General features: G+C 39.5%; 1 protein-coding gene and 1 long non-coding RNA gene across 5 annotated transcripts; both read right to left on the reverse strand.

Moving 5' to 3' along the window:
- Positions 1–76: 76 nt before the first annotated feature.
- tfr1a (transferrin receptor 1a) lies at positions 77–17,762 on the reverse strand. Of its 4 annotated transcripts, none has more exons than XM_042092217.1 (19): positions 17,655–17,762; positions 13,831–13,867; positions 13,251–13,356; positions 9,828–10,059; positions 9,365–9,569; positions 8,740–8,959; positions 7,995–8,117; positions 7,517–7,612; positions 7,046–7,185; positions 5,399–5,568; positions 5,117–5,236; positions 4,525–4,610; positions 4,344–4,407; positions 4,148–4,218; positions 3,951–4,021; positions 3,770–3,860; positions 3,418–3,645; positions 2,992–3,144; positions 77–2,781 (listed from the first exon to the last, which is right to left on the reverse strand). In XM_042092217.1, exons 3-19 carry the CDS (start codon positions 13,281–13,283, stop codon positions 2,539–2,541), a joined length of 2,346 nt encoding a protein of 781 aa, XP_041948151.1. In that variant the 5' UTR covers positions 13,284–13,356; positions 13,831–13,867; positions 17,655–17,762; the 3' UTR covers positions 77–2,538. The 4 variants fall into 4 exon arrangements, with proteins under 4 accessions (XP_041948151.1, XP_041948162.1, XP_041948173.1 ...); XM_042092228.1 differs by having other exon boundaries at positions 13,831–13,864; positions 17,655–17,736; XM_042092239.1 differs by having other exon boundaries at positions 17,632–17,725.
- A 1,361-nt stretch (positions 17,763–19,123) lies between these two features.
- On the reverse strand, positions 19,124–22,335 carry LOC121709140. The gene is made up of 2 exons (XR_006031851.1): positions 22,067–22,335; positions 19,124–20,628 (listed from the first exon to the last, which is right to left on the reverse strand). It is a non-coding gene; the product is annotated as an uncharacterized LOC121709140 (long non-coding RNA).
- Positions 22,336–22,743: the final 408 nt, after the last annotated feature.

Genomic DNA, 22,743 nt, shown 5'->3' on the forward strand with positions numbered 1-22,743 from the left:
GTTCTATAGTGACACTGTGTGGTATAGTTCAATAACTACAACTGACTATATTTTGAATAACACTACTACACAATGGTTTAAGCGCAATGCAAAGCTTTATTGAAGGAAAATATAATGTTCTACAGCTTTCAAAGTTTACAAAATGTAGTGGAGTGTTCAACAGCCACAGCATCTTCTGATTGTTTTCCCATGGCAAATATCTGCATGAATCTGCAATTCCATGGTCAATGACCCACCTCAGAGCTATAGTTTCATTAAAAAAACTTGTCAGTATTTTTAGATTATTCTCTTGACCTAAAGAAAAAGTAGAAATCTACATCATTGCATCCCCAATGCTCTGAACATCTCTTGAATTTACATATTGATGCTTTTGTTTTTCATACAGAACATCTCAAATCTAATCTAAATCTCAGCACCTGCAAATGTATTTACTGGCTTGTTTCATTACAAACATTAATTATTCTGTTTTTTCCAGTCAAATAGTTGCACAAAATGTTCAGTCTGCTCTGAAATAAGGATTCTGATGTATCTACTCATGCCTGTTGCACCCATCACTCTGACTATAAGAAATTAAATACTCAAAATGTTTATGATAATGCTCTGAATATGACTATGTGGTTGGTCATAATGTGGGTTTCATTACTTTGGTAGGAGTGGGGACTAAAACATGGAATACTTGGAGTAGCCTATAATGACAGGTAAGTGAGTGTATCAGAGTTTAAAATCAAGATATGTATGTGTAAGGAAGGAGAGCAGAAAATAAACATGGCAACCAAACAAGGTACATCAAGAAGAAATGTGGAGACAAAAAAAAAACTAAGTAAAAAAGTTAAAAACAATAACAGGTATGAAAATAATCTTGAAACCAACTGAAGCCCTAAGCCACTCTGTAGTATGGTGGCTCTTTCACTCTTGATTTAGCTTAAAGTCCAGTATGAAGAATTTAGTGGCATAGTGGCAAGGCTGATTACAAAACCAAACACAAAAGCCCCATCCGCCAATGTTTTGGTTTGTCCATTTTGGGCTACACTAAAAACATGGCAATGCAACATGGTGGGCTCTGTGGAAGATGACCTATTCCCATATTAAAGGCTCATTCTCAACTAATAAAGCAGAGGATTGTGTAGCTACAAGTGATAAAATAGCAATGAAAACAAATACTACATTCCATTTTTGCTAATAGATCACCCTAAATGCTGCATACGGCACCTTTAAGTCATCTCAAAAAGTAATCAGATCTTCCTGTCACGCTTTCCAAAAAAGAAGGAGAAAAATACATGGGCTGAAGAATTCAAAACAGAAAGAAAACAACAAGATTTTGCATAGCCGTGGTAAGTGCCAAACCACATGACAACTTGATGCAGGATATACAAAATCAAGATTATGGGAAACACTGTCCCCGATAATGACATCCACCCTACAGTGAAATATGAGGGGCACTGCCCTCGATATAAATCAGCTGGTAGGCAAAAACTACCTTCTTCTTCACATTATGGAAGGCACTGCTCCCGATAATGGTTCAGGTTTACAATCAGAAATATACATATCCCAAAAGGCATCTCACCAAAAACCGCCACTTCTATAGACCCCATATTGGTTACTACACAAATAAAGAAAAAAGATAACTGAAGACCAAGATGTTATAAGAATAAATCTGAGCGAATCTGAAGTTGCAAAAAGTGGCATGTTGGGTCTTCTAAGTGTCATGGCAGTTTTTGGTGTCGTGACTAATTGACATAATGTATAATTCCATAGCAGATGCTGCTTTGTCAGTTTGACAGTATAACTGTCATAATTATGGAAGGCACTGCTCCCGATAATTATATATAAGGTAAAAAAGACTATTTATAGTGAACCCTGTCACTGATAAATAAATTACTAAAAACATGATATATCAGTGTGTTGTATGTAGAATGTCTACCCCATGGTGAATATAGAGATAATGGCCGAGCTATTAGATTTTATGACCCCATCACTTCCTGCAGTGTGCTTAAGATTTCAATGCCATCATAGAAACAAAAGCAGGAGCATTATTTTTTAATGAATTTAGAAGCCCTGCTATGTGTAAGGCAAATATAGCTGAAAGATCCAGCTTAACCTCTTCCTCAGAGCACCATATAGCCACTATCAAAGTCAATCCAGGGATTCTGAGCACCAAAAGGAAAAAATATACTGTAACAACTCTTTTAAGGCCAAGTTTAAATTGTAATAAAGCAATCAGGTGACCTTGTTGGTTTTCAATGAATACACATACCAAGGGCATATGTATGCTGGCACTATATTGTGTAAAATACTTAATTGTTCTTCTTGGCATTTCAGAAAATACTGCTGTGTATTAAACATTTAACGGCCGTCTTTTCTTTTTAGCACCAATGTATTCTTCAATTCAAAGACAATCCCAGCATGTCTGTAACACTGAGGGTCTATTTGAGATCTGTTGGATTAAAGGGGCTAGGACCTGAATATGAAATAGACCTCTTTCACAAAAAACGTAATAAAGTAATCAGCTTGGTCTAGCCTTCTTGTCTGATTTTGGGTCTAAATATTGTTGTCCATGTCCCACACCTCCCCTGCCAGGGCGTTGGCGCAGCTCTGGACGATCCAGGTGGCCAGGGCAAACTGGTTCTGCAGCAGGTCGATCTCGCCCTGGTCTGATTTACTCTTCAAGGCGTCCAGGTGCTCCGAAAGGGCCATGAGCGTGTGCTGGCCCGAGCCAAGCAAGATATGGCGGAATGGGCTGTTTGTGGGAGAGACATATGGGGACAGGAGATTGGCCTCCACCTGTGGAAACAGAACAGAGGGGCCTTTCAATCACTCGTTCTCTCTAGAGATCTATGCTCCTCAAGGTTCCTCAGGTTCCTCGCAGTTCTTGTGGTTCAAGCACCTGCACATCACAGATTTATCGCAACCTTGACCTGGCATTGCAGGTAAATATTGTGACACTGACTGAGATGAATTGGGGAGAGAGGGGCATGAGCATGAGCACTTTACCCGCATCAGACGGTCATTCAGCATGCGACAGCGCTCCGGGTCCTCAAGGTCACTATTCTCGATGGCTCGCTTGATACTGCGGGTGCCACGCCCATAGGAACCCATGGCAGAGATGAGCCACTGTGGGGTGAAGTTGCCGGGGAGACGGCCATTCTGGGACAGAGGGAAGAGGCCATGGAGAAGAGAACAATCAAACGACATGCTTAGTGTTACCAGCAAGGCCCCTTCAACCCCTTTGGACCCTGGAAACTCAACTAACCTTGTCCTCCTGAAGGCTTTTTATACATAAAATTATAATTATTAATTGATTTGTAAACAATTGGAAGATGATCACATCAATAGTGTCAACATTTCCAACGACCTATGAAATGGATGAAATTATTCAGCCAGGCTCTTGTGTCTGGAATCCTCCACATGTGTACTGACCTGCAGCAGTGTGTTGACTCTGGTGTTGATCTGGATAACGTATCTACGAATGATCTGATCGTAAGACTCAACACTCAACCTGAGCAAATGGTCGTGCACGAGCCTCAAGGCCATATGACCAGCCACCTGCCCCGCAGCCAGGGCCACCTGTCCCACTTTCCCATACGTGGCCGAGTTCAGGTTTTCTCTAGTGTCCTGCAGGGTACCGTAGTAAGGGTACCCTTTGACCTGGCATTGTGGACAAGGACAGGTGAGACAAAGAGCACAACAGCATTAATATGGAAAATATGGTGAAACCACAGACAACATTTGTACTGATGTACACCAGAAACAGTGATAGGCTCTGACTCACCTGGCCTCCACTGAACCGGAAGGAGACCGATGGAATACCAGAGAAGGTTGTGAATGGATAGGCAGGATTTGACATCTCCATAGATTCCAGCCTGTTGCAGCAACCAGCAAGGTCAGAACACTACCCAAGGCACCAGTTAATAAATATGCCAAAATACTGATATTATTCTAGTCATACTCACACTGCTCCCTCCCATCTGGGCTCTCCCACTTGTGCGAATATTGTTTTTTTAGGGTCATGAACAGTGTTCACCTGTTGCGTAACAACAGCACAATTACAAAAGTACACTATCCATGTACGTCTAATTCAGGGCTATTAAAGTAACTCTGTGCTACAATACAAACATGTTATGGTAATAATGTGTCATTCCTTTCTCACCTCCTTCATTGTGTCCAAAATTAGACCGTTCATCAAGGGGCTTGCACTTGCTTTAAATTTCTCAGTAGTGCCTGAAGGTATGAGAAGTGCAGCAGAAATACATGTGAAAACACACCTCTAGCTGCAAAGAAGTGCCAGTCATTTAGCTAAGCAAAACGTCTCTAATGCACAACCACTCATGTAACTTTTCAGTTACCTGCTACGACTCCATCCAGACTGATGTAAGAGTAAGCCTTCATGTTCAGAGATGGCAAATAGCCCTAAAGAAACACAAACATATTTCAGTCCCAGCGTTTCAATATTGACTTGAGCTGAACTCACTTAGCGCTGGGGAATTTATTAGATGAGTGATGTATGTAAACAGTGTCAGATCTTACCTCCAACCACTCGGTGGCGCCAACACTACCATATTCACCAGCAGACCAGCTGGCAAAGACCAAACTTCTTCTGGGCATGAATCTGCCTGTGTGAGCGAAACAAAACTTCACTGAAACCAAAAAGGTGTGCAGACAGTATATCTACCTACATGTATCTGGAAATGAAATAGCAATCCATGTGGGCCATGCATTTATGGCCAAATGCTTCCTAAATGAAGGGAGATCTGTGAAGCTTTTACATTAAATCAGTAGTTCTTTTTTTGAATCACACACTATTTTTCTATGCTTTCAAACATTCATGACTCCTGCAACAGTACAATCTGAACCCTTTAATGGCCACACCAACAAAAAAAGGTGGCTATGGCATGTGTGGTGCATTACTAGATTTTACTAGAGACATACTCAACAGTTGAGCAGACATTAGAGGACTTGGCATATCATCAAAACAGTTGAGCTGATTAAAGGACTTGGCATATCATCAAAAGCAACACCCCTCTCATGGAGATCATGACCTGATATACACACAGCTGCCAATAAACAGATCTCAGCCACATCTTGATGGTTCCATTTGACATTCTAATAAAGGTTTTACCTTCTCTGACCATGTTGCTGGTGGCCTTGGCCAATTCCACCAACAAAGCAGTGCCCACGGTTGATTTGGCAAAGCCAGGGCCCCATGCATCCCTCTGAGCTCCTATCACAACGTAGCGGTCTACAAAACAAGAGGAGAAAGAGAAAGATGTCGAAACAGAGGTAAGTTTTCTTTTGGATTAGCTAGGAGACACAATGTCCTTGTATGGTTCTGTGCTATACAGTGGCTTCAATTGAATGGCAGAAATACTGTACATTAGAAACAGATCTGGCAGAAGGGTACCTGGATCAGTGACACCCTTAATGACACCAAACACGTTGTGAACCCTTGTGTTCACCAGGGCATTGTTCACTTCCACAGATGCAAGATCGCTGTCCTCTCCCAGTTTGTACAGCACTCCAGACAGCGCACCGTCACGCCAGCTGCGAGGAGCAGTCCGTCCCCCCATCTTCCTGAGGAGGGAAACAGAATTTGGTGAGAGAGGACACTCAACATAGTCTGTTACATGCAAACTATTCAGTTAGTGATAGACTTCTAAGGTGGCAACACCAGTGGTGTCATCTTATTTTCATAGCACATTTAGAGAATATGTTTTTTTGACTGTTTGACGGACAATGTTAGTCTCAAGTTTTCCAATTATATTATAATGTTCAACTTGTATCCGGAAATCAACCGGCTAGGTCTGATGCATATCTGGTGTATTTCCTCTGCAAAATAAACCTGATCAGCTATCTTTAAAAATAGATGTTAAAATTATGACAGTGTTTCCGACATCATGTTAGTAAAATAACTACAGTGTCCCAGTGTGGCCCAGTTTTCTGCTCACAATATAGTCTAGGTGATGCTTATTCTAGTCATCAATATACAATATACATATAATTACCCAACATAGGGATGGATAGGGTAATATTAGGGTAACTAGATGTACTGCAGAGCGGTACAAAATATGACCGCCGCCCAGTCCAGCACATTTTTTCCATAAAAATAAATCACGCTGAAAGGCCTATATGATTCTAAATTGCATTATCCACACTCAATTCTCACTGGTATCTGCTAGACAACAAGTACCAAAACATGATTAGTTCATAGATTTCACATGTAAAATTAATTTTATACAACCCCACCCCCATATTGCCTGTTCATAATTCTGAGAAATTCTTGAATTGTGTGCATGTGTGCGTGTACACGTTTATGTTTATGTGTGTGGGTGTGTGTGTGTGTGTGTGTGTGTGCTTGCCTGCGTATGTGTGTTTGTGCATGTGCATGCATGCGTACATATGTCTACTGTGTGAGTATGTGTCATACATATGATTACTGTGAATGTATGTGTGTGTATCTGTTTATGCACATGTGTGCACATGGAATGGGTTAACATGACCCCTGGAGGCAAACATACGAAAAAAATTGGTCATCCTAGGCCCTACGGTTCTCAAGATATTCACAGAAAACTGTGTCTGCCCTACCCTCCTTTCGGGGGGTGCAGTCCAGCGGGGGGGCTACAGATCAAAACGAAAAACGATGGTTCCATGCTATCCTTATGGGGTTACATGCCCACCAAGTTTCGTCTACCCCGGTCTTTCAGTGTCCCGGGAATCCTTGACGGAAATTTGGACATGCGAAAAAGAAAACAAAAAAAAAACAAAAAAAATCTGACTAAACCTATATGACCGCCGCTTCGCTGCGCGGCGGTCATAATAATTACATAATAATCACATATTTTGAGGTACACAGTGCTAACCCTGATGTGAAACTGTCCATACAGTCAAACTATCCATCAACTACTGATCCGGTTGTATTATCACGAGAGGTGATGATGAAAAGATGAAAAGTTAACTTCACTCTGAACCTTTCATACGTACATGGCCTTCATCTAGATAAAACACTACTGATATATGATTTCAGAAACAAGCTGGAAATGGCTGGAAATACCCCATAATAGTTTTGGCCATCGATGCAGTGATGGTCTGGGCTAGAATGTTGGGCAGGCCAGACGAGCGTGCAGGGGGGAACTGAGTGTGGTTGAATGAGGGGAAGCCTGGTGTGTAGGGATCTCCTGTACCAAGATGCACCTGAGGAATAAGAACAACAAAATCTTATACGGAGAATTTTAAAGGGGATGGTCTTATTTAAAAAGGTATTGATTTTGAAAGTCTACTAACTGACTTGGAATAGACTGTGTAGTGCCCAGTTACTTATTATACTGTTTGTTTGAAAGGAAAGTGGGCCAATAAATGTCCAGCAAGTACCAAAACTAGGGCAATTTGTCTTCTGACTTACTCTGAATTTTCACAACCTTTAAATGGCATGTCATGGGCCTATGCTTAATCAGTCTTGAGGTTTAGCAACTGACGGCTATTTGGGTTAAGCTACGTTGTTGTGAAAGTAAGTACCAGCACTTACATGGCCAAACAGATGAGTTCCTTCACCAATGGTATAATCTGCTGGATCAGGGTAGATCAGGACAGCACTTGCATTCATGTTTGCAGCATTAGCCACCTATGTAAATAGGTGCAATACCAAAGTCAGCAACACATACTAGGTCTAAACTTAATTAGTAAGTAAGTCTTTATTTATATAGTGCTTTTTCTATGCATAGAGTGCAACCCAGAGCGCTCCACACACAGACATCCACAAGACAAACAATTAACAAATCATTTTAAAAAGTGAAAACAGACAAAAAACAAGATGTCAGACGGAGCGCCATGATTCGCCAGTGTACCAATAAGGAACATTAAGACTAATAAATGAACGAAACAGAAAGTTAAAAATAAAAACACCTGTGTTAGTCCAATAAGTTAAATTTAACCAACTAAAACAATGATTGCCTAAAACAGTGCATAACGCATCTTTGAACAGACCAATTACATTCTACACTTACCTTTTCAGCGAAACTTATATATCCAGCTCTGACCAGGACTATCCTTCCACTCACACCAACGCCACTATCTTCCAGGTCATCAAAGTCTTCCACCCGTCCATAGTAAGCATACAAAACACTACCCTAAAAATCCAGATCACACGACACATTTGGACCGATTACTTATGTGGGGTACAAAGAACACCTTAACTCTTAATTACAACTATGAGAGGCAGTGTTCTTGGCATACTATGTCATACTAGTCTTGTTGATGTGGCGCAAAAGTCTTTCTAACATTTCTTTCAATAATTTAAATGACTTCCCATGACTGTAAGCTGTAATAAATGATAAACCTGGCCTATCACCTGTTCTGAAGACTAAAACTAAACCTATTCTCGGGGAGAGCAGTCCTTCTGGTAAACAAATACTGCCTCTCCCTTGGCAACATGGTGTGTATACAGTAATTTCCTGCCTATTACCCTACAGGGCTGGATTACACATGGGGATTTAAATCATTCTTCTTTATGATTAATATATAATATATATAATATATAAAGCACTCTGATTCTGATCCATTGCGCTATTAGGCACCGGTAATACACAGGTGTGGTAAATACTTATTTCTTTATCATTACTAAGTCCATAAATCACGTACGGTTATACACGGTGCGGCTAATACACAGGGAAATGTGTGTACAGAATACCATATAGAGTACACACGCTATACTTTAGACTAGCATAAGGAAGGGTGGTAGGAATTTCTCACGTGCGCAGACCCAATGGCACTGTAGGCCAGGTAACCTTGTACAGGACCCAAGTTCTGGCCACGGAACGTGACACTGTTGGAACCAGATGGAACCTGCAGCGTCACATAGTGCTCATCAGCCCAGCACTTCATGTTGTTGTCCTTGAACCTCTGCATTACTTTGTTGGCCAGTGCCTCGTCACCAGGAGACCCAGCGCTGTGTTCATTACTGGCAAACTCCCTGATGCCAAATGGAGAGAATAAGGAGGAGTGAAATGAAATGACTTAGGCAGTGTGCACAGAGGCAGAGGAGTGGGGACGAGGAAAAGGAGTACCGGTATAAGGACAACAAAGAAAGAGCGAGTAATTCAGTATCCAGTAATTCACCAAAAGTGATGTTGTGAAATGATTCATACCAGTATACATATATCCCTATTTCTTTGGGTATTAACGATATTAACGTTTTGCAACAAACTAATATGATAGCCAAATAATAATCAAATGATTTAATTCCTGCTACATGTCCTAAGTTAGCACTGTATTAATGTGAATGGCCTATTGAAACCCACTGTTAGAATAAAGAAATAAATAAGTAGACAGATAGATAGATAGAAATAGGCTTATATCAAATTAAGAGCATACTTGCCTCAGACTGGCCTCTATCTGGCTAATTGTCAGCTTGTCTCCAAGCAGTTTTTTAACATCGCCCCAATCCAGTTGTTTAGGTGCATATCCAGTCTGACTTAATTCTTCATCATCAGCCACACGTGGAGCTACCGCCTGATCATCAGTCTGACAAGTTGGTGAGGCCTTATCCTGCTTCCGATGAACAAGGTATCCAATAAGATATCCTACAAATAGGTATGGGAATGGTTAGAGAGAAACAAGGGTGTAGAGAGAATAAACAAGAAGAATAAAACAAGAGAATAAAAACAAACACAAAAAGGGCAAACACCAGCACGACAAATCTGAATTCACAGAATCATTTGAATGTGTCTTCAAACCGAGTATGAGAACATTCAAACTGCTCTTTTTATATAAAAATCAGAAGCTTAATTCCACACTCACTTGGCCTCACTGCTTGCTTTGGAGTATACAGGCACACCTACCAATGATAAAGACGAGTAGAATGGCTGCGATCAGAAAGCAGATGTTTTTGGGGGTGCGTGAAGGCTTTCGTCTGTAGGGCGACTCTCTCTGGTGGTTGAGGTGCTCCCCCACCCCGTTGGTTCCCACTTCCTCTTCCACCTCTGGGGAGAGTTTCATCTCCACCTGGCTGTCTCCACCCTCCATGTTTTGGGTAAGGCTGAAACGCGTGTAAGAACGTGGCTCCCCGTTGAACTGTGGTTTGGGCATTTGAAGAGAGGTCAATGTTGCAGAAAAGAAAGAACAGAACTACATGCATGCAGGCCACTGCAAAATCTTCATATGATAAGTAATATCATGGGAGAAGTAATGACATTTTTTTGCCATCCACTAAGTCACGTGCATCAAATCCCGACGGAACCTCATTATTCAGGACATCTACATAAAGGTTATGTTTTCAGGCAAGGTGGAGACATTCTGAAGCAGGCAGAGGTGTTACAGCTACGTTGCTCCATAGACTATCAGATGGGGCGTTGCTCTGCCTATGTACAATCTTTAGTGTCATTGCCCAGTTGTACACAACATGAGTCTTTATAGGCCTAATGATAATAAAACAAATAACTATTATTTTACTCTTTATTTATTTATTTATATATATATATTTATAAATATATATTATTTTTTACTTTTCTAGTAACATTAACTAGCTTGATCAATTCAAGTCAACTTATCTGATCCTACTACATAAAATATATCAGAAACAAATTCAAGATTTCCTATATGAATTAACAAAGTTTGAGTGGTATGACTTCCTGTTTGGATGGAAATGGTTTGGATTCTATAGCAATAAGCTATTCAATAGGCTAAACATAGTCTTACATAAAGCTTTAGGCAATGTCCTTTCAATCAGCTACAGACAACGAGTGACAGACAGATGACAGCATGTCATTTAGGCTAATTGTTGAGTCACGACGTTGCAAATTTCATATGATGATGCAACACTCCACAAAATGGTTTGTCTTCTCTATCAGGGAGTTATTCAATAAACTTAACAATAAACATATAGCCTTAAAGCTGCAGTTGGCAAGTCTGACAGATTGAGGGGACTTAGCCAGAATTTTGAATGTTTACAACTCTCATGCCCCTCCCCCACTACCACCGAGCACCCTCTCATCGAGTTTGTGCTCGTCAGTGCGCACCAGACTAGACTGTGATTGACAGTCAGATCTCAGAAGATCTGCAGAAGAACCGGGAGCTGTGGATTTTTGCAAAACAAATAACAGGCTCTAGGTGGAAGTAGAAGTGCGGGTTTTTTTCTATAAACAAACTCAAAGATCGTAATTCTTGATTTCGCTTGCAAACTGACGGTTTTATGCGTTTACTAAACAAAGATGATGGAAAACACCACTTTTCCATCAAAAAGCTTGTTGTAAAAGGCATAACTTGTTAGATTTAAGAACTAGGTTCGTTAGCTCTGTGTGTTATGAGCAAAGAATCTTTGGTTATGAGTCCCATAGATCAACACTGCCATCTACTGGATTAGAAAGTGTCAGCAGGCTACTTGTGGATCTGGGTGGCTTCTCTGCCGCAAAGTTTGTCTCAAAAATACGTGATCCACAAATGCTGATCCACAAATTCGAAAACGAAAACTGTGTGTGCTGGTGATCCACAAATGCAAAATTAGATTTCACAAAGGCAATTTTCAGTTTTACAAATGCCATTTCATTTACAAATACACATAATTGTGAAAAACAATTAACAAGTTACAAATATGATTTTTATTTGTGGATGTCAAAACACGAATGCAAGTCAAGAAATATTTGTGGATGTCGCCATCTACTGGATTGCGATTTCTGTGTGCCGGTGAATTAAAGTAGGCCTATTTACGTGTGGATTTGTGTGACTTTCATGTGAAGAACGTCTCAAAAACACGTAACTTTGGAAAGCGAAGAATGTGTGTGCTGGTGATCCACAAATGCAGAATCACATTTCACAAATGAAATTTTCGGTTTTACAAATGGCATTTTATTTACAAATGCACATCTATATTTGTAAAAATCAATATACGAGTTACAAATATGATTTTTTTATTTGTAGATATCAAAACACACATGCAAATCAAGAAATATTTGTGGATCCCTCTCTGCGCTTATATACAAATATTATTGAGACAAATTTAGCTCCATAAGTACGATGTATTGCAACATCAGATGCAAGTCAAATTTGTAGTTTCTTATGTCTCATTCCATCGAACTACAGATCCGCTACCCGATCTGACAAACTTACATAGTGCGGTTATAGCTGATAGAAACATTATTTTAAGGTACAAAAAACTCTTTGGTGTTGCTTTAATTATAGGCTATATATTATAATATTCAGTATTCATTATTGAATGCTTAGCTCGAATTATGTTTTTCCCCCATCATCCTATTTCTAAAGCAGGCATACCTGTTGGGCTACGGGTTTTCTACAGGAATGGCGTGTTTGAACGGGCACTGCACTAGTCAAATGTAATTATCAAAGAGCCACCAGAAGTCATCATTTAATTGGTACGTTTTCAAAATGTGTGTGGTTGTGGTGGTGGTGGTTGTGGGGGGGGGGGGGGGAACAGATACATTCTGAACAGAACAGATACATTCTGGAGCCCAATGTGGTATCTAGCTTTCTAATATCTATGGTTATTATACGGCTCTTCACAATGCTAGTAGAACGCTCCATTGACTTGAATGGGATTTCCCAACGTTCTACGGTAAAATAAATTCATGTAATTACCGCTGCAAACATATAATTACCGCTGTCAATGGCAACGGGTTTTGTGCTTCTGATACGTCTTTCATATCACTACGCAAGGACTGGAACTTCATTCAAACGTGAAAGCAGACGGTTGATCAGCTGTGTTCTAAAGAATGTTTGATTCAAGTTCAGCAGCGTGTGTTGTTAGGAACTATTTGTTTCTCAGCAAATGCCACGATGAACGGTAACAAATAGGCTAGGCTATGTAGGCTAAAGTCATATCGTGGGGAGTTTATTATTTCGTTTTGGCAAGTAGCCGTATAATAAGCGGGATAATGTATAGAACGCTGGTCATTATGGGAAAATAAGTCCCTTCAGGGCGAAACAAGAACCCTCCGCTGGCGTGTCGGGGTCCGGTTCGCCCTGTCGGGACTTATTTTCCCAATAATGACCAGCGTTCTATACATTATCCCTTACTTAACAGCACCGCTGCTTTAAAAATCTAAAAGACTGTAATATGTCTGTAATATCAAGACTTCTGCACAAACTTTACTTTAACAAGTAAACAGTCCAAATGGTCTAACAAGTCAACAGTTTAGAGGTAGCATTGCACTTACTAACAGTGAGGGCCACTGAACACTGGAGGGCCAGGGAAGTTCTGATACAAAAGTCTACATGTAAAGACGGAAAATAAACCTGATGCTAAAACTCACTATTTTAGATATCGTTGTCCTGGCTTGGTCCATTATTTCGGCTCCCCAGATGTCAGTGAAGAATGTGAAACTTGAGTCTTCTCAGCAATTTTCTAACCACTCTTTGCTGACGGAAATAAATAAATATAAATGGCTATTATTATTATTATTATTATTATGCAATAAATAATAATAATAATAATAATAATAATAATAAACAAATAATTGTTATGTACCAATACACAATATAATGCACAATGTTCAACTTTTTAAGGTAGAATTACAGAATGTTGACACAATCAAATGTAAGTAATTCTAGTTAACTGTTAAACAAGTAACACAAACACAACTTTAAAAAAAGTGAATAAACACTGGTATGTAATACTAAATTAAAGTCATTTATTGATGACTATGAGAATAGGAAAGGATGAAGGAATCAGCAAAGTTAAATGAATATTAAAAAAAAAACAAATGAACACAGAGGCATTATTAAGACACTGCCCACACGCTAAAAGAAGCAGGAAAATATCTGCACTCTCTACCTGGAATACAGCGTGTTTATTTAATGGTAAGCTGATATGTATTTGGATCTGAAACTTACCTTAGTGTTGATTTCACCTCTTCTCCACAGGAATCTACTGTAAGAGAAACAAAGAGAGCTGGCTTATTAAACATGCTATGTTCAGCGGGATCCCATTCACAGTCCATAACCTTGAGCTGCCTCCACCCCTTGTGAAAACAGTGAAGTAGCTCACACTAGTGAGAGCACTAGTGTCCTGAGATTGCTTCACATTTCCTTCAAACTATTCTGACTTTCCATTTTCAAGCTTAACAGGCACAACTGGCATGCAAATGTCTTGACACATGTTAGGTCGACAGTTTCTGTTCTACCGCAAAACTGTCTATTTTGGAATAAGACTATGAACTGTAACTGACACACCACATTAGTACAACACAACATAACTGTAAAAAGCTTATCTACCAGCTATGTCATGTCAGTTATCAGTATATTTAAAAGACCAACAAACTCAATAAAAAATTCCACACAATAACAGTAATAATACAGTATCTCATAAGATATGCAGTTTCATAATCAATGGGCATGTTTCTACCTTCTGTTTTTACTGACATTCATAACGAACACCTGCACAGCACCTGGCAAATCTAACTGAAAATAGCTCAAACAAACTTGATGTCTTCATAACTGCTTCCTGCAACAGTCCACTACAGTTGGTTACTATGGCTGCTGTGGATGGCCCTAAAAGGTGCTCTCACGATGACCCTGCAGTCAACCCGCCTCTAGTCCAATTGGCACAGAGATGAGGGCATACCAGAGAGAGCACGATGGCGTGACAATGAAGGACTGGTTCTGGCTTTCACGTAGGTCTTTGCCAGCAGCAGTCCACCTTTACTATCTATGGACTGCACCTCCTTTTTATTTTGAGGCTACAACTGTAACGAAAAAAGAACTGAGAGGATGCACACCCAAATAGAGGTAGTGGTTACGATGATGTCATAAATTAATGATCTTGATAAACACTGTCTGACAAAACATCAGTCAACAAATAGGTTAAAGAGAAAGGAGTGTGTGATTAAGTTCAAGGTTTAACAACTATAAACACTAATCATCTGTGTTATACTGGGCCTACATAAAAACTGATGAATACCTAGATTTCACAAAACAAAGGCAACCCCACACCCCATTATCAGCTTTTGTCATTTCCAGACATAGTGAGTGGAGATGTAAATCTGAAGAAAAAAACAGGGACTCAGAATAAAAAATAAAAAAAGTTAAGGAGAAGACCAAATTCAAGACCACCAGCACTCAAGGCGTAAAAGTAAGGATTACTTGAAACTCTGGAAGCTGTTACATATAATTATTACAAGTCAAGTCAAGTCAAGTTTATTTATATAGCACATTTCATACACAGAGGTCATTCAATGTGCTTTACATAAACAAAACCAAACGATAATAACAAATAAAAGCATAGAAGGGCAATATAGTCAAAGAATAGTTAAAAGGTAAAGATCATAATAAAAAGAAAACATAAAACACAAGGTAAAATCATTTAAAAATAAAGAATAATTAGTAAGCAAAAACAAAGGCAAAAGTAGTAAAAAAAGTAATAAAAGACAAAGTAGAATAATTATCTATATTACAGTGACTGAGCCCTAGAAGAACTGATCATCTTAATAGCAGTCCCACAATGCAAGAGTGGGCACTCTCTACCAATTAGCAGTCCATTGCTGCAACTGGATCTCATTCAAATAATGTTCTGACTTTCCCTGACAAGTGTGAGTGAGAGATAGCTAGGGTGTATCTGGGTTCACACCCTCGCTACCAGGAAACGTAATGTAACCAGAACAAACTGCAGCTCGCATCACCAGCCAGGAAAATGAAGCTTATACGGAGGGAACATGAGAGCGGTTTTGTTGCGATTGTTTTACTTCAAATAGCTGGTAGGAAGCCCTCCCTCCACACTCGAATTGAGAGGGGAAATCTGTGCACATGTATCAAGTTAGCTACCATCACTGTGGGAACAAGGACAGCACCCCTGCCGCCCCCCACAACTAACCAAAATGTACATGCCAACATTTTATCACTCAAGGCTATGGCAACACACAGGCTCCTGAATTCTGTGGGAGAGGTTGCTCTCCTATCAGCCAGTCACTACTTCTTTTGTCAACCCTTGTATCACACAGCCGACTTAATCAGTTCTAAGCATGACAGATAATATATTTTGTCAACAAAAAGTGGACACTCTGACATCCAAGGCACAATGGTTTCCTCTTGGGCATGTCATATTAACAGTTCACTCATTTTCAGAACTGTTTTTCACCATGTTCTTTTTTGTCTCCATTCCAAAGGGTTGTTATTAAGAGAGAAATTTTCTTTTCACAAGACACCATTAGCTTCCGAGATGTTTTCAGAAACTCAGTCAATTCCACCATAACAGAGCTACAAGTAAGGTTTGTGCTATTGTATGTAACAACTATTTTAGGGTATCCCAAGCCTTACATCTCTGGAGAGAATGGTTGACTGATGGAAATGTTGTCAGTCTCAACAAGTGGCTGTGCACTTGGGAGTCTTTTAAACTATTCTTGTGAATGTAGGTATGTAGCCCAAAGATAAATTCAGGTTTAGTAGGCCTATTCACTTTTTTAAGCAACTTAAAGGTCAATGGCTTTATATATCAAATCGCATAGAGGTTATGGTTAATGAGTTCAATGGGTCATTAAAATGTCCAGGGCACATTTAAAATTTTAATTTAACCAGGCAAATGCATATTGTATAGCATTTAGCATAGCCTATGCTGTATAGTTAAAAGCTAAACCCCTACAGCCTGGTAATAGCCTAACTATATTCTCTGTAATATTGGAGCAAACCCTTAATCCTGGAGGGGGGATAAGAGATCTAAAGCCCTATATTATCATGTGACAGTCACATTGGATTTTAGAACTGCAGTTACTCCAGACACAGAGAGAGAGAGAGAGAGAGAGACAGAGAGAGAGAGAGAGAGAGAGAAAGAACGCTGTTCCCAGACAACTTCTTAAGAAAAAAAATCAAGTATTTAGACCGAACAATATAATACTATATGTTTTACAAGCTTATAATATAACACCTCTGTATAACATTTTAATTCCCATGTTTGATTAGTACATCTATACGCAATATCAAAAATGACTAACACATATAAGTGTCAAAATACCTGAAGGCAAACAAAAGAAATGGCTTGACGCTTGTCAGATCCATCTGTTGCAAAACCTACGCGGCCAATTTCATTCAGTCATTGGACAACCTTTCCTATCAAGCCACTGCTCATCAAATAGGACATAATCAGACACCAAAGTCTGCAAAATCACACAAGTTCCCCTACGACTAATGTTAACCGAATAGCTCGTGCCACTCTATAGACACAGACGGCTTTGACAGTCATAGTTCAGACAGTAGCATGCACATGGAAGTGTAAGAACTAAGGACTGTGGTTGTCTTCATATGGCTCCCTGTAAATTGTGCAGCATGGGATACAATATAGCCTCTTATGTCAAGGTCAACGAGTGCGTTACTCGACAAAAGTGTATTTCAAGGCCATGCCACTATTCAGTGGGGAAAGAAATACGATAGCAATATACTGACATTTGAATGCAGTGTATCCGACACTACCAGCAGGGTCTGCACTAATATACCCAAACAAAACCGACAATCGTTAAACTTAAAATATTTTTTCCTAAATATTAATGTGCTTTTTAAATTAGTCTACCCTACTACTGTGCTAACTATATTATTATCAACCATGCAAACTATCCAATAGCACATTTTACACCTGCCTTTGGTTGCAAAATATCACCTTGACATTCATAACCAAAGACTTTAAACGTTTGAGGACCCCACATGTCTTACCAACGTCCACGTTCTTAGCCTACCTCAAAAGCGTCCAGGGCGCTGTGCGCTAGTTGGTTGCACTCTGTCGACCTGCATGCGCTCGCCGGTAACTTTGACTTCGATACCCCTCGAGACCTCGAGAAAGATTGAACCTTACGTCACTAAACACCGTCACTTCCGTAACTAAGTATGGAGGTCTTGGAAATGCGAGGGTCGACATAAAGTCTGTCTGAAGGTGAGAGATAGAGAAATAGCCATGCTGGCTTCTTCTCCATCTTTAAACTGGTAAAATACAAAATAGAGCTATACAGCGCTCCTGTCCCAATTCAACACAGCAAAAGTTTTCTGAAAACGTTTACATTTCACACAGTTCACAGACAGTTTAGCCTACTTTACAGCTTTGTATTGCAGTCTAGTCAAATGTTTTTCAGTCCGTTCACTGGCGAATATCAATAAAGAGCTATTGAATGAATCCTACACAAGCGCTTGACCTAAGTTGGAAGCGTCTTTTTTGTGTCACCTTAAATGACCCCTAACTCTGCGTGTCGGGGTTCTATAATCAAAGATTGAGCAAATATAAATTGATAGTAGGCTAATGATGAACAACATTGACAATAAAATATAGGCATAATTAACTGATATAATATGAATAGTAGCCTTATAGCCTACTATACAGTATGTTTGCCTCTATTCAGCGCCATGCGCATATCCATGTCAGACTAAATGGAACACAAATGAACGCCAAAACCATCCAACCCAGCAGACTTTTTCCATTCAGAGCTCTCTTTGGTCCATTCCCACCTGTAAAAATATAGTCAGGGTCAGGGCTTTTACTTCAGTTTGGGTGCTGAATGGTTAGGGAATAAAAGTCTGTTTAAATCTGCCAAAAAGCATTAGATGATGATTTTCTCTAGAGGATTCATAGTTTAATGAACATACTATAGTGTCTTTCAGTGCCTGGTGATTTTGTGATAGACTGCTTATTGAAAAATACTTGGAGTCATAAACAGCAGAAATGGTGATGGCTTGATATTTGTAAAAAAGGAAGTAATATAATGTATATTTTATCAACAACAAATAGCTACACAATTAAACATTTTATTATAACATTACCAAATCTTCATGAGCACTGATTTCACATTCTCTTAGTTCAATATATGACACCGAATGAACTGCACTAAATGGTCGTTGTAGCAGCTGGATTTTCAGCTTAAGAATTTGAGGCTCCTGCTGTTGTTGGCATACCAACAGCATTTCACATTTCGTTTCTTTTTTTTAAGAGACAACAGCATTGCTGTTCTATGCAAAAAAATCTGCCTTTATATCTTTATAAAACTGTTTTAGCAGTTCAGAACAGTGTTTAGGAACAAAGCTTTATACTTGGCTGTGTTGGAGTGTAATACAAGTCAGATGCATCTAAGACATGAGTTCAGCTGTACTCTGTGGTTTCCATTGCAAGCTTTTCCTTGTGATTGTGTTGAGGACAAACAGAAGCCAACCATACTATAGGTCAAGTACACTATAAAGTGAGAACATTTTAATTAATCTGTAATACACTAATAAATTATCAGTTTACCATGACACAGAGATATATTGCAAAAGTTCCTCTACTTGCTCTAGTCATTGGTGCATGACACTGATTCATAGGCTTTAAGGACACACACATGCTACAGTTGTACATGTTGTATAGTTGTGTTTTGGCATGGTTGATGCCTGCAACATGGACTACCTGTTTACCAATATCTAAAACAATGATTTTATGAGAAATATTTTTTTAATAACAGCAATTTTATACAGATAGCATGTAAAGGCCAAGTGTTGGACTTTAAGTCTCAGTGCAGCTTATCATCAAAAGCTCACCTGGAAGGCACCTGCAGAGCCCTAAACAGATCTTTCAGACACACCACAATGTTAATCCCACACTTGGCAGAACTAATAACAGACATCTTTTGTCCCCACATGAGAAAGCCATGATGCAGCCCACCTGGGCGTTATTATGGTAAGCTTTTGAATGCTCTGAAGTTGTATACACATCAATAATTACATTCAATGAAGACAACCAAACGGTTATTACAACTAAAAATCCCTCCATTAGAGAGACAGACCACACATCTAGCTTTGTGGGAAATGTAACTGGTTCACATGACTATTTCACTATAGAGATACTCTTCACAAGCCAAAGGGGACTACTGATTATGACTTATGTAACATGTTTGTCATATAGATTTGTAGAAAGAAAGAAGGGAAAGGCCCATTTTGAATCAAATGTATAGTCTATTTCAGTGTAACTGCTGTTGTGCTATGCTGAAGGCCCTGTCAGCTTGAATAAAAAACGATGGCTCAAAAGTAAAAAAGAGATCAGGTGAGATAACAATAAGAATTACATTTCACATCGATTTGGGTTGAGTTAGGGGACTTATGTGTCATTAGAGTTGTATCCAGTTTTTTTTTTTTTTTTTTAGTTTTTTTTTCCAAAGACTGCACTTCTGATCACCTGCTGAATCACACAGACTTTTTTACCCAATTCTTCCCAACATCCGTGTGCTTGGACATCTGGTTAAGTCCATGACACATTTGAGACCATAGAAAAGACGTCTCTTTTGATCCACACACCAAGGAGCTCTCATTTTTTGCGTTTTTTTTTATTTGCCGTGAGGTTTCAACCCCTACAGCTCTTCCTCAGACTTAACAAATGCTATGATGCCTAGATGCAAATGCTTAGCATTTTTTGCATCTGAGGAAGAGCTGTTGGGCTCGAAATATTACTGCCAGAAATAAATAAATAAATTAATAACTTTAATGGGATGTTGGTGTGCAGATCATCTTATTCCTGTATTCTTTCTGAATGTGCCACTTTTGGTGCCATTTCATTTCCCTTAATGATATCAGCTCTCACACCCTCCCATGGCCCAACTGAAGTGTTGAAGCCTCTGGTTATCTCCTGTGTGCACACACACAGAGTTGCATGACAGTCTTGAGCAAAACTTCACAAAGGAGATGTGAAAATGATAACATCTGGGAAAGAGAGAGAAAAAGGGAGAGCATGAGAAGAAAAAGACAAAATGAGAAAAGATGTGATTGATGATTTCTTGTTCAACTGATACTAAATTAGGTATAACTATATGTCTTCTGTTTCTATACAATGGACAGGCTACTCCAGAGGGATTATTACCATCTTTATCATTCTCCAATTACTCTCTGAATATTCCCATTCCCACATAGCGTGGGTGAATTTTGGATTTGCTCTGCAGGTTCAGCTGAAAACTGCCCCATTGCTAATTTCTGAATCACCAAAAACCAGGGACCAAACATAACCGCTTATCTGGCATGGGGTGGGTTTTATATGATGACAGGCTGAGGAACACATTTAGGAGCATTGTTCAATTCAACCAGTAGCTGTGCCAATAGTGTCAGTGTTCTACGATATGGATGTGTGTTTTCTTTGGAATTGTGTAAACAACTGTATTTAAAACCTTAATTTACAAGAAAGATGTGTTTGTTATACTTCCAAAACGACTGGTTGAGTTTAATGTACCACTTTAACTTTCACTTCATTGTTGGTTATGCCCCTTGGAAATCAGAAGGGAATAAAGGGTGCCCAGACCTATTCTCAATCTCAGCTGAGATCTGAGAAGCATAGTGTTGGCCAGACTAACTCACATGGCAACACACCTCCGTCTGGGCATTCCCCTGGGGAAAAACATAAAATGCTTTGTGTGTGTGTATAAGAGACCTAAAATGCTTCTAATCTCTCTAGGTGTCACCACCTGACATAAAGTGGGTAGCGGGCGGCCATGTTGGAAGTATTCAAAAGATAATGTAAACCCTATTAGAAAGTCAGTTTCTGGTTTAATATAACTTCTATATTAATAATACTTTCTTTGATCAAAAATCTGTCTGGTGACGTGCAGAACGATATTCACCTGTGATGTTGATTACTTCCTACTTCAGTAAGAGACTGTTTTAAATGAAAGTCTGGCGAGTCTGATTTATGTTTACAGTTACCTTATGAAGACTATTTAGTAGATTGTAGCTGTCAACCAAATGAAGACAGCAACAAGCAGCATAAGCAACATAAACAATCAGCAACTGTGTATTTTAGGCCTATTCATTTCTGTAAGCAACAAATAGTTTATTTAAATTATCTTCATCTATAATGCTGTCCTATGGAGCACAGCTATACCAGAAATAATTCTATACTCCCAAGATGGCGCACATTCGGAAATTCGCGTTTATGACATCAAATTTATAACATTGGTGGTGACACCTAATACTCTTGCCATAGCCTGCCTGCCCAGTCAGACCTCTCCACGTAGGACTGTGTTAGTCAAGTCTAAAAGGCCGTTTTTACAGCTGCTAATCGTGCACGTCTCCTCCTCCTGCCACCCCAGACTTGAAGTGATTCATACTCACACGCCCCTACTCCCTCACAGTTGAACAACAGTATATTCACCTTTTTTCCCCGCAGACAGGCAATTTTTGCAATATTCCATTGAGTCTTCCAAAAGCAATACATATAAAGTAGGCTAGCAGGAGACCAGACACAGTTTGCATTTGTGTAGAATACTTGTACACACCCACACATTACATGTGTGTGTGTGTGTGTGTGTGTGTGTGTGAGTGAGAGAGAGAGTTAGAGAGAAAGAGAGAGAGAGAGAGAGAGAGAGAGAGAGAGAGAGAGAGAGAGAGAGAGAGAGAGAGAGTACTCCTGCACACACTGTCTTCCTGGGCCATCTGTTTTTTTCTAGTCCGCTATGTTGTCTTATCTCATAAAGTCTAACTGAAATATATTAATCTGCTCCACAGATGGTCTGAAGAGCCTGGTTAAATCTTCACATGTTATATAATAGGCCTATCATCACAATATTATATTATCACCACAGTAAGCACAGAGATCTTGGACATGTCGTGCCAATGGTTGGTACCATTTTAAACATTGTCTAAATTGTCTAATTGGGATGGAAATTCTGAATGTGTGTCAGAACAGCCTCCGTAACCCAATAGCACAATAGAGCAGCCGGATTGAACTAATTCCATGGCAAGGTATGGCTCCTAATGCCAGTAAGTATGTGGCATTAATAAAAACAAAGAGTGGGTCTAATGCGTGTTGAACAAATAGCATCATGAAAT

The sequence above is a fragment of the Alosa sapidissima genome, chromosome 1 (genome assembly GCF_018492685.1).
Source record: "Alosa sapidissima isolate fAloSap1 chromosome 1, fAloSap1.pri, whole genome shotgun sequence".
NCBI classification, from domain to species: Eukaryota; Metazoa; Chordata; class Actinopteri; order Clupeiformes; family Clupeidae; genus Alosa; species Alosa sapidissima.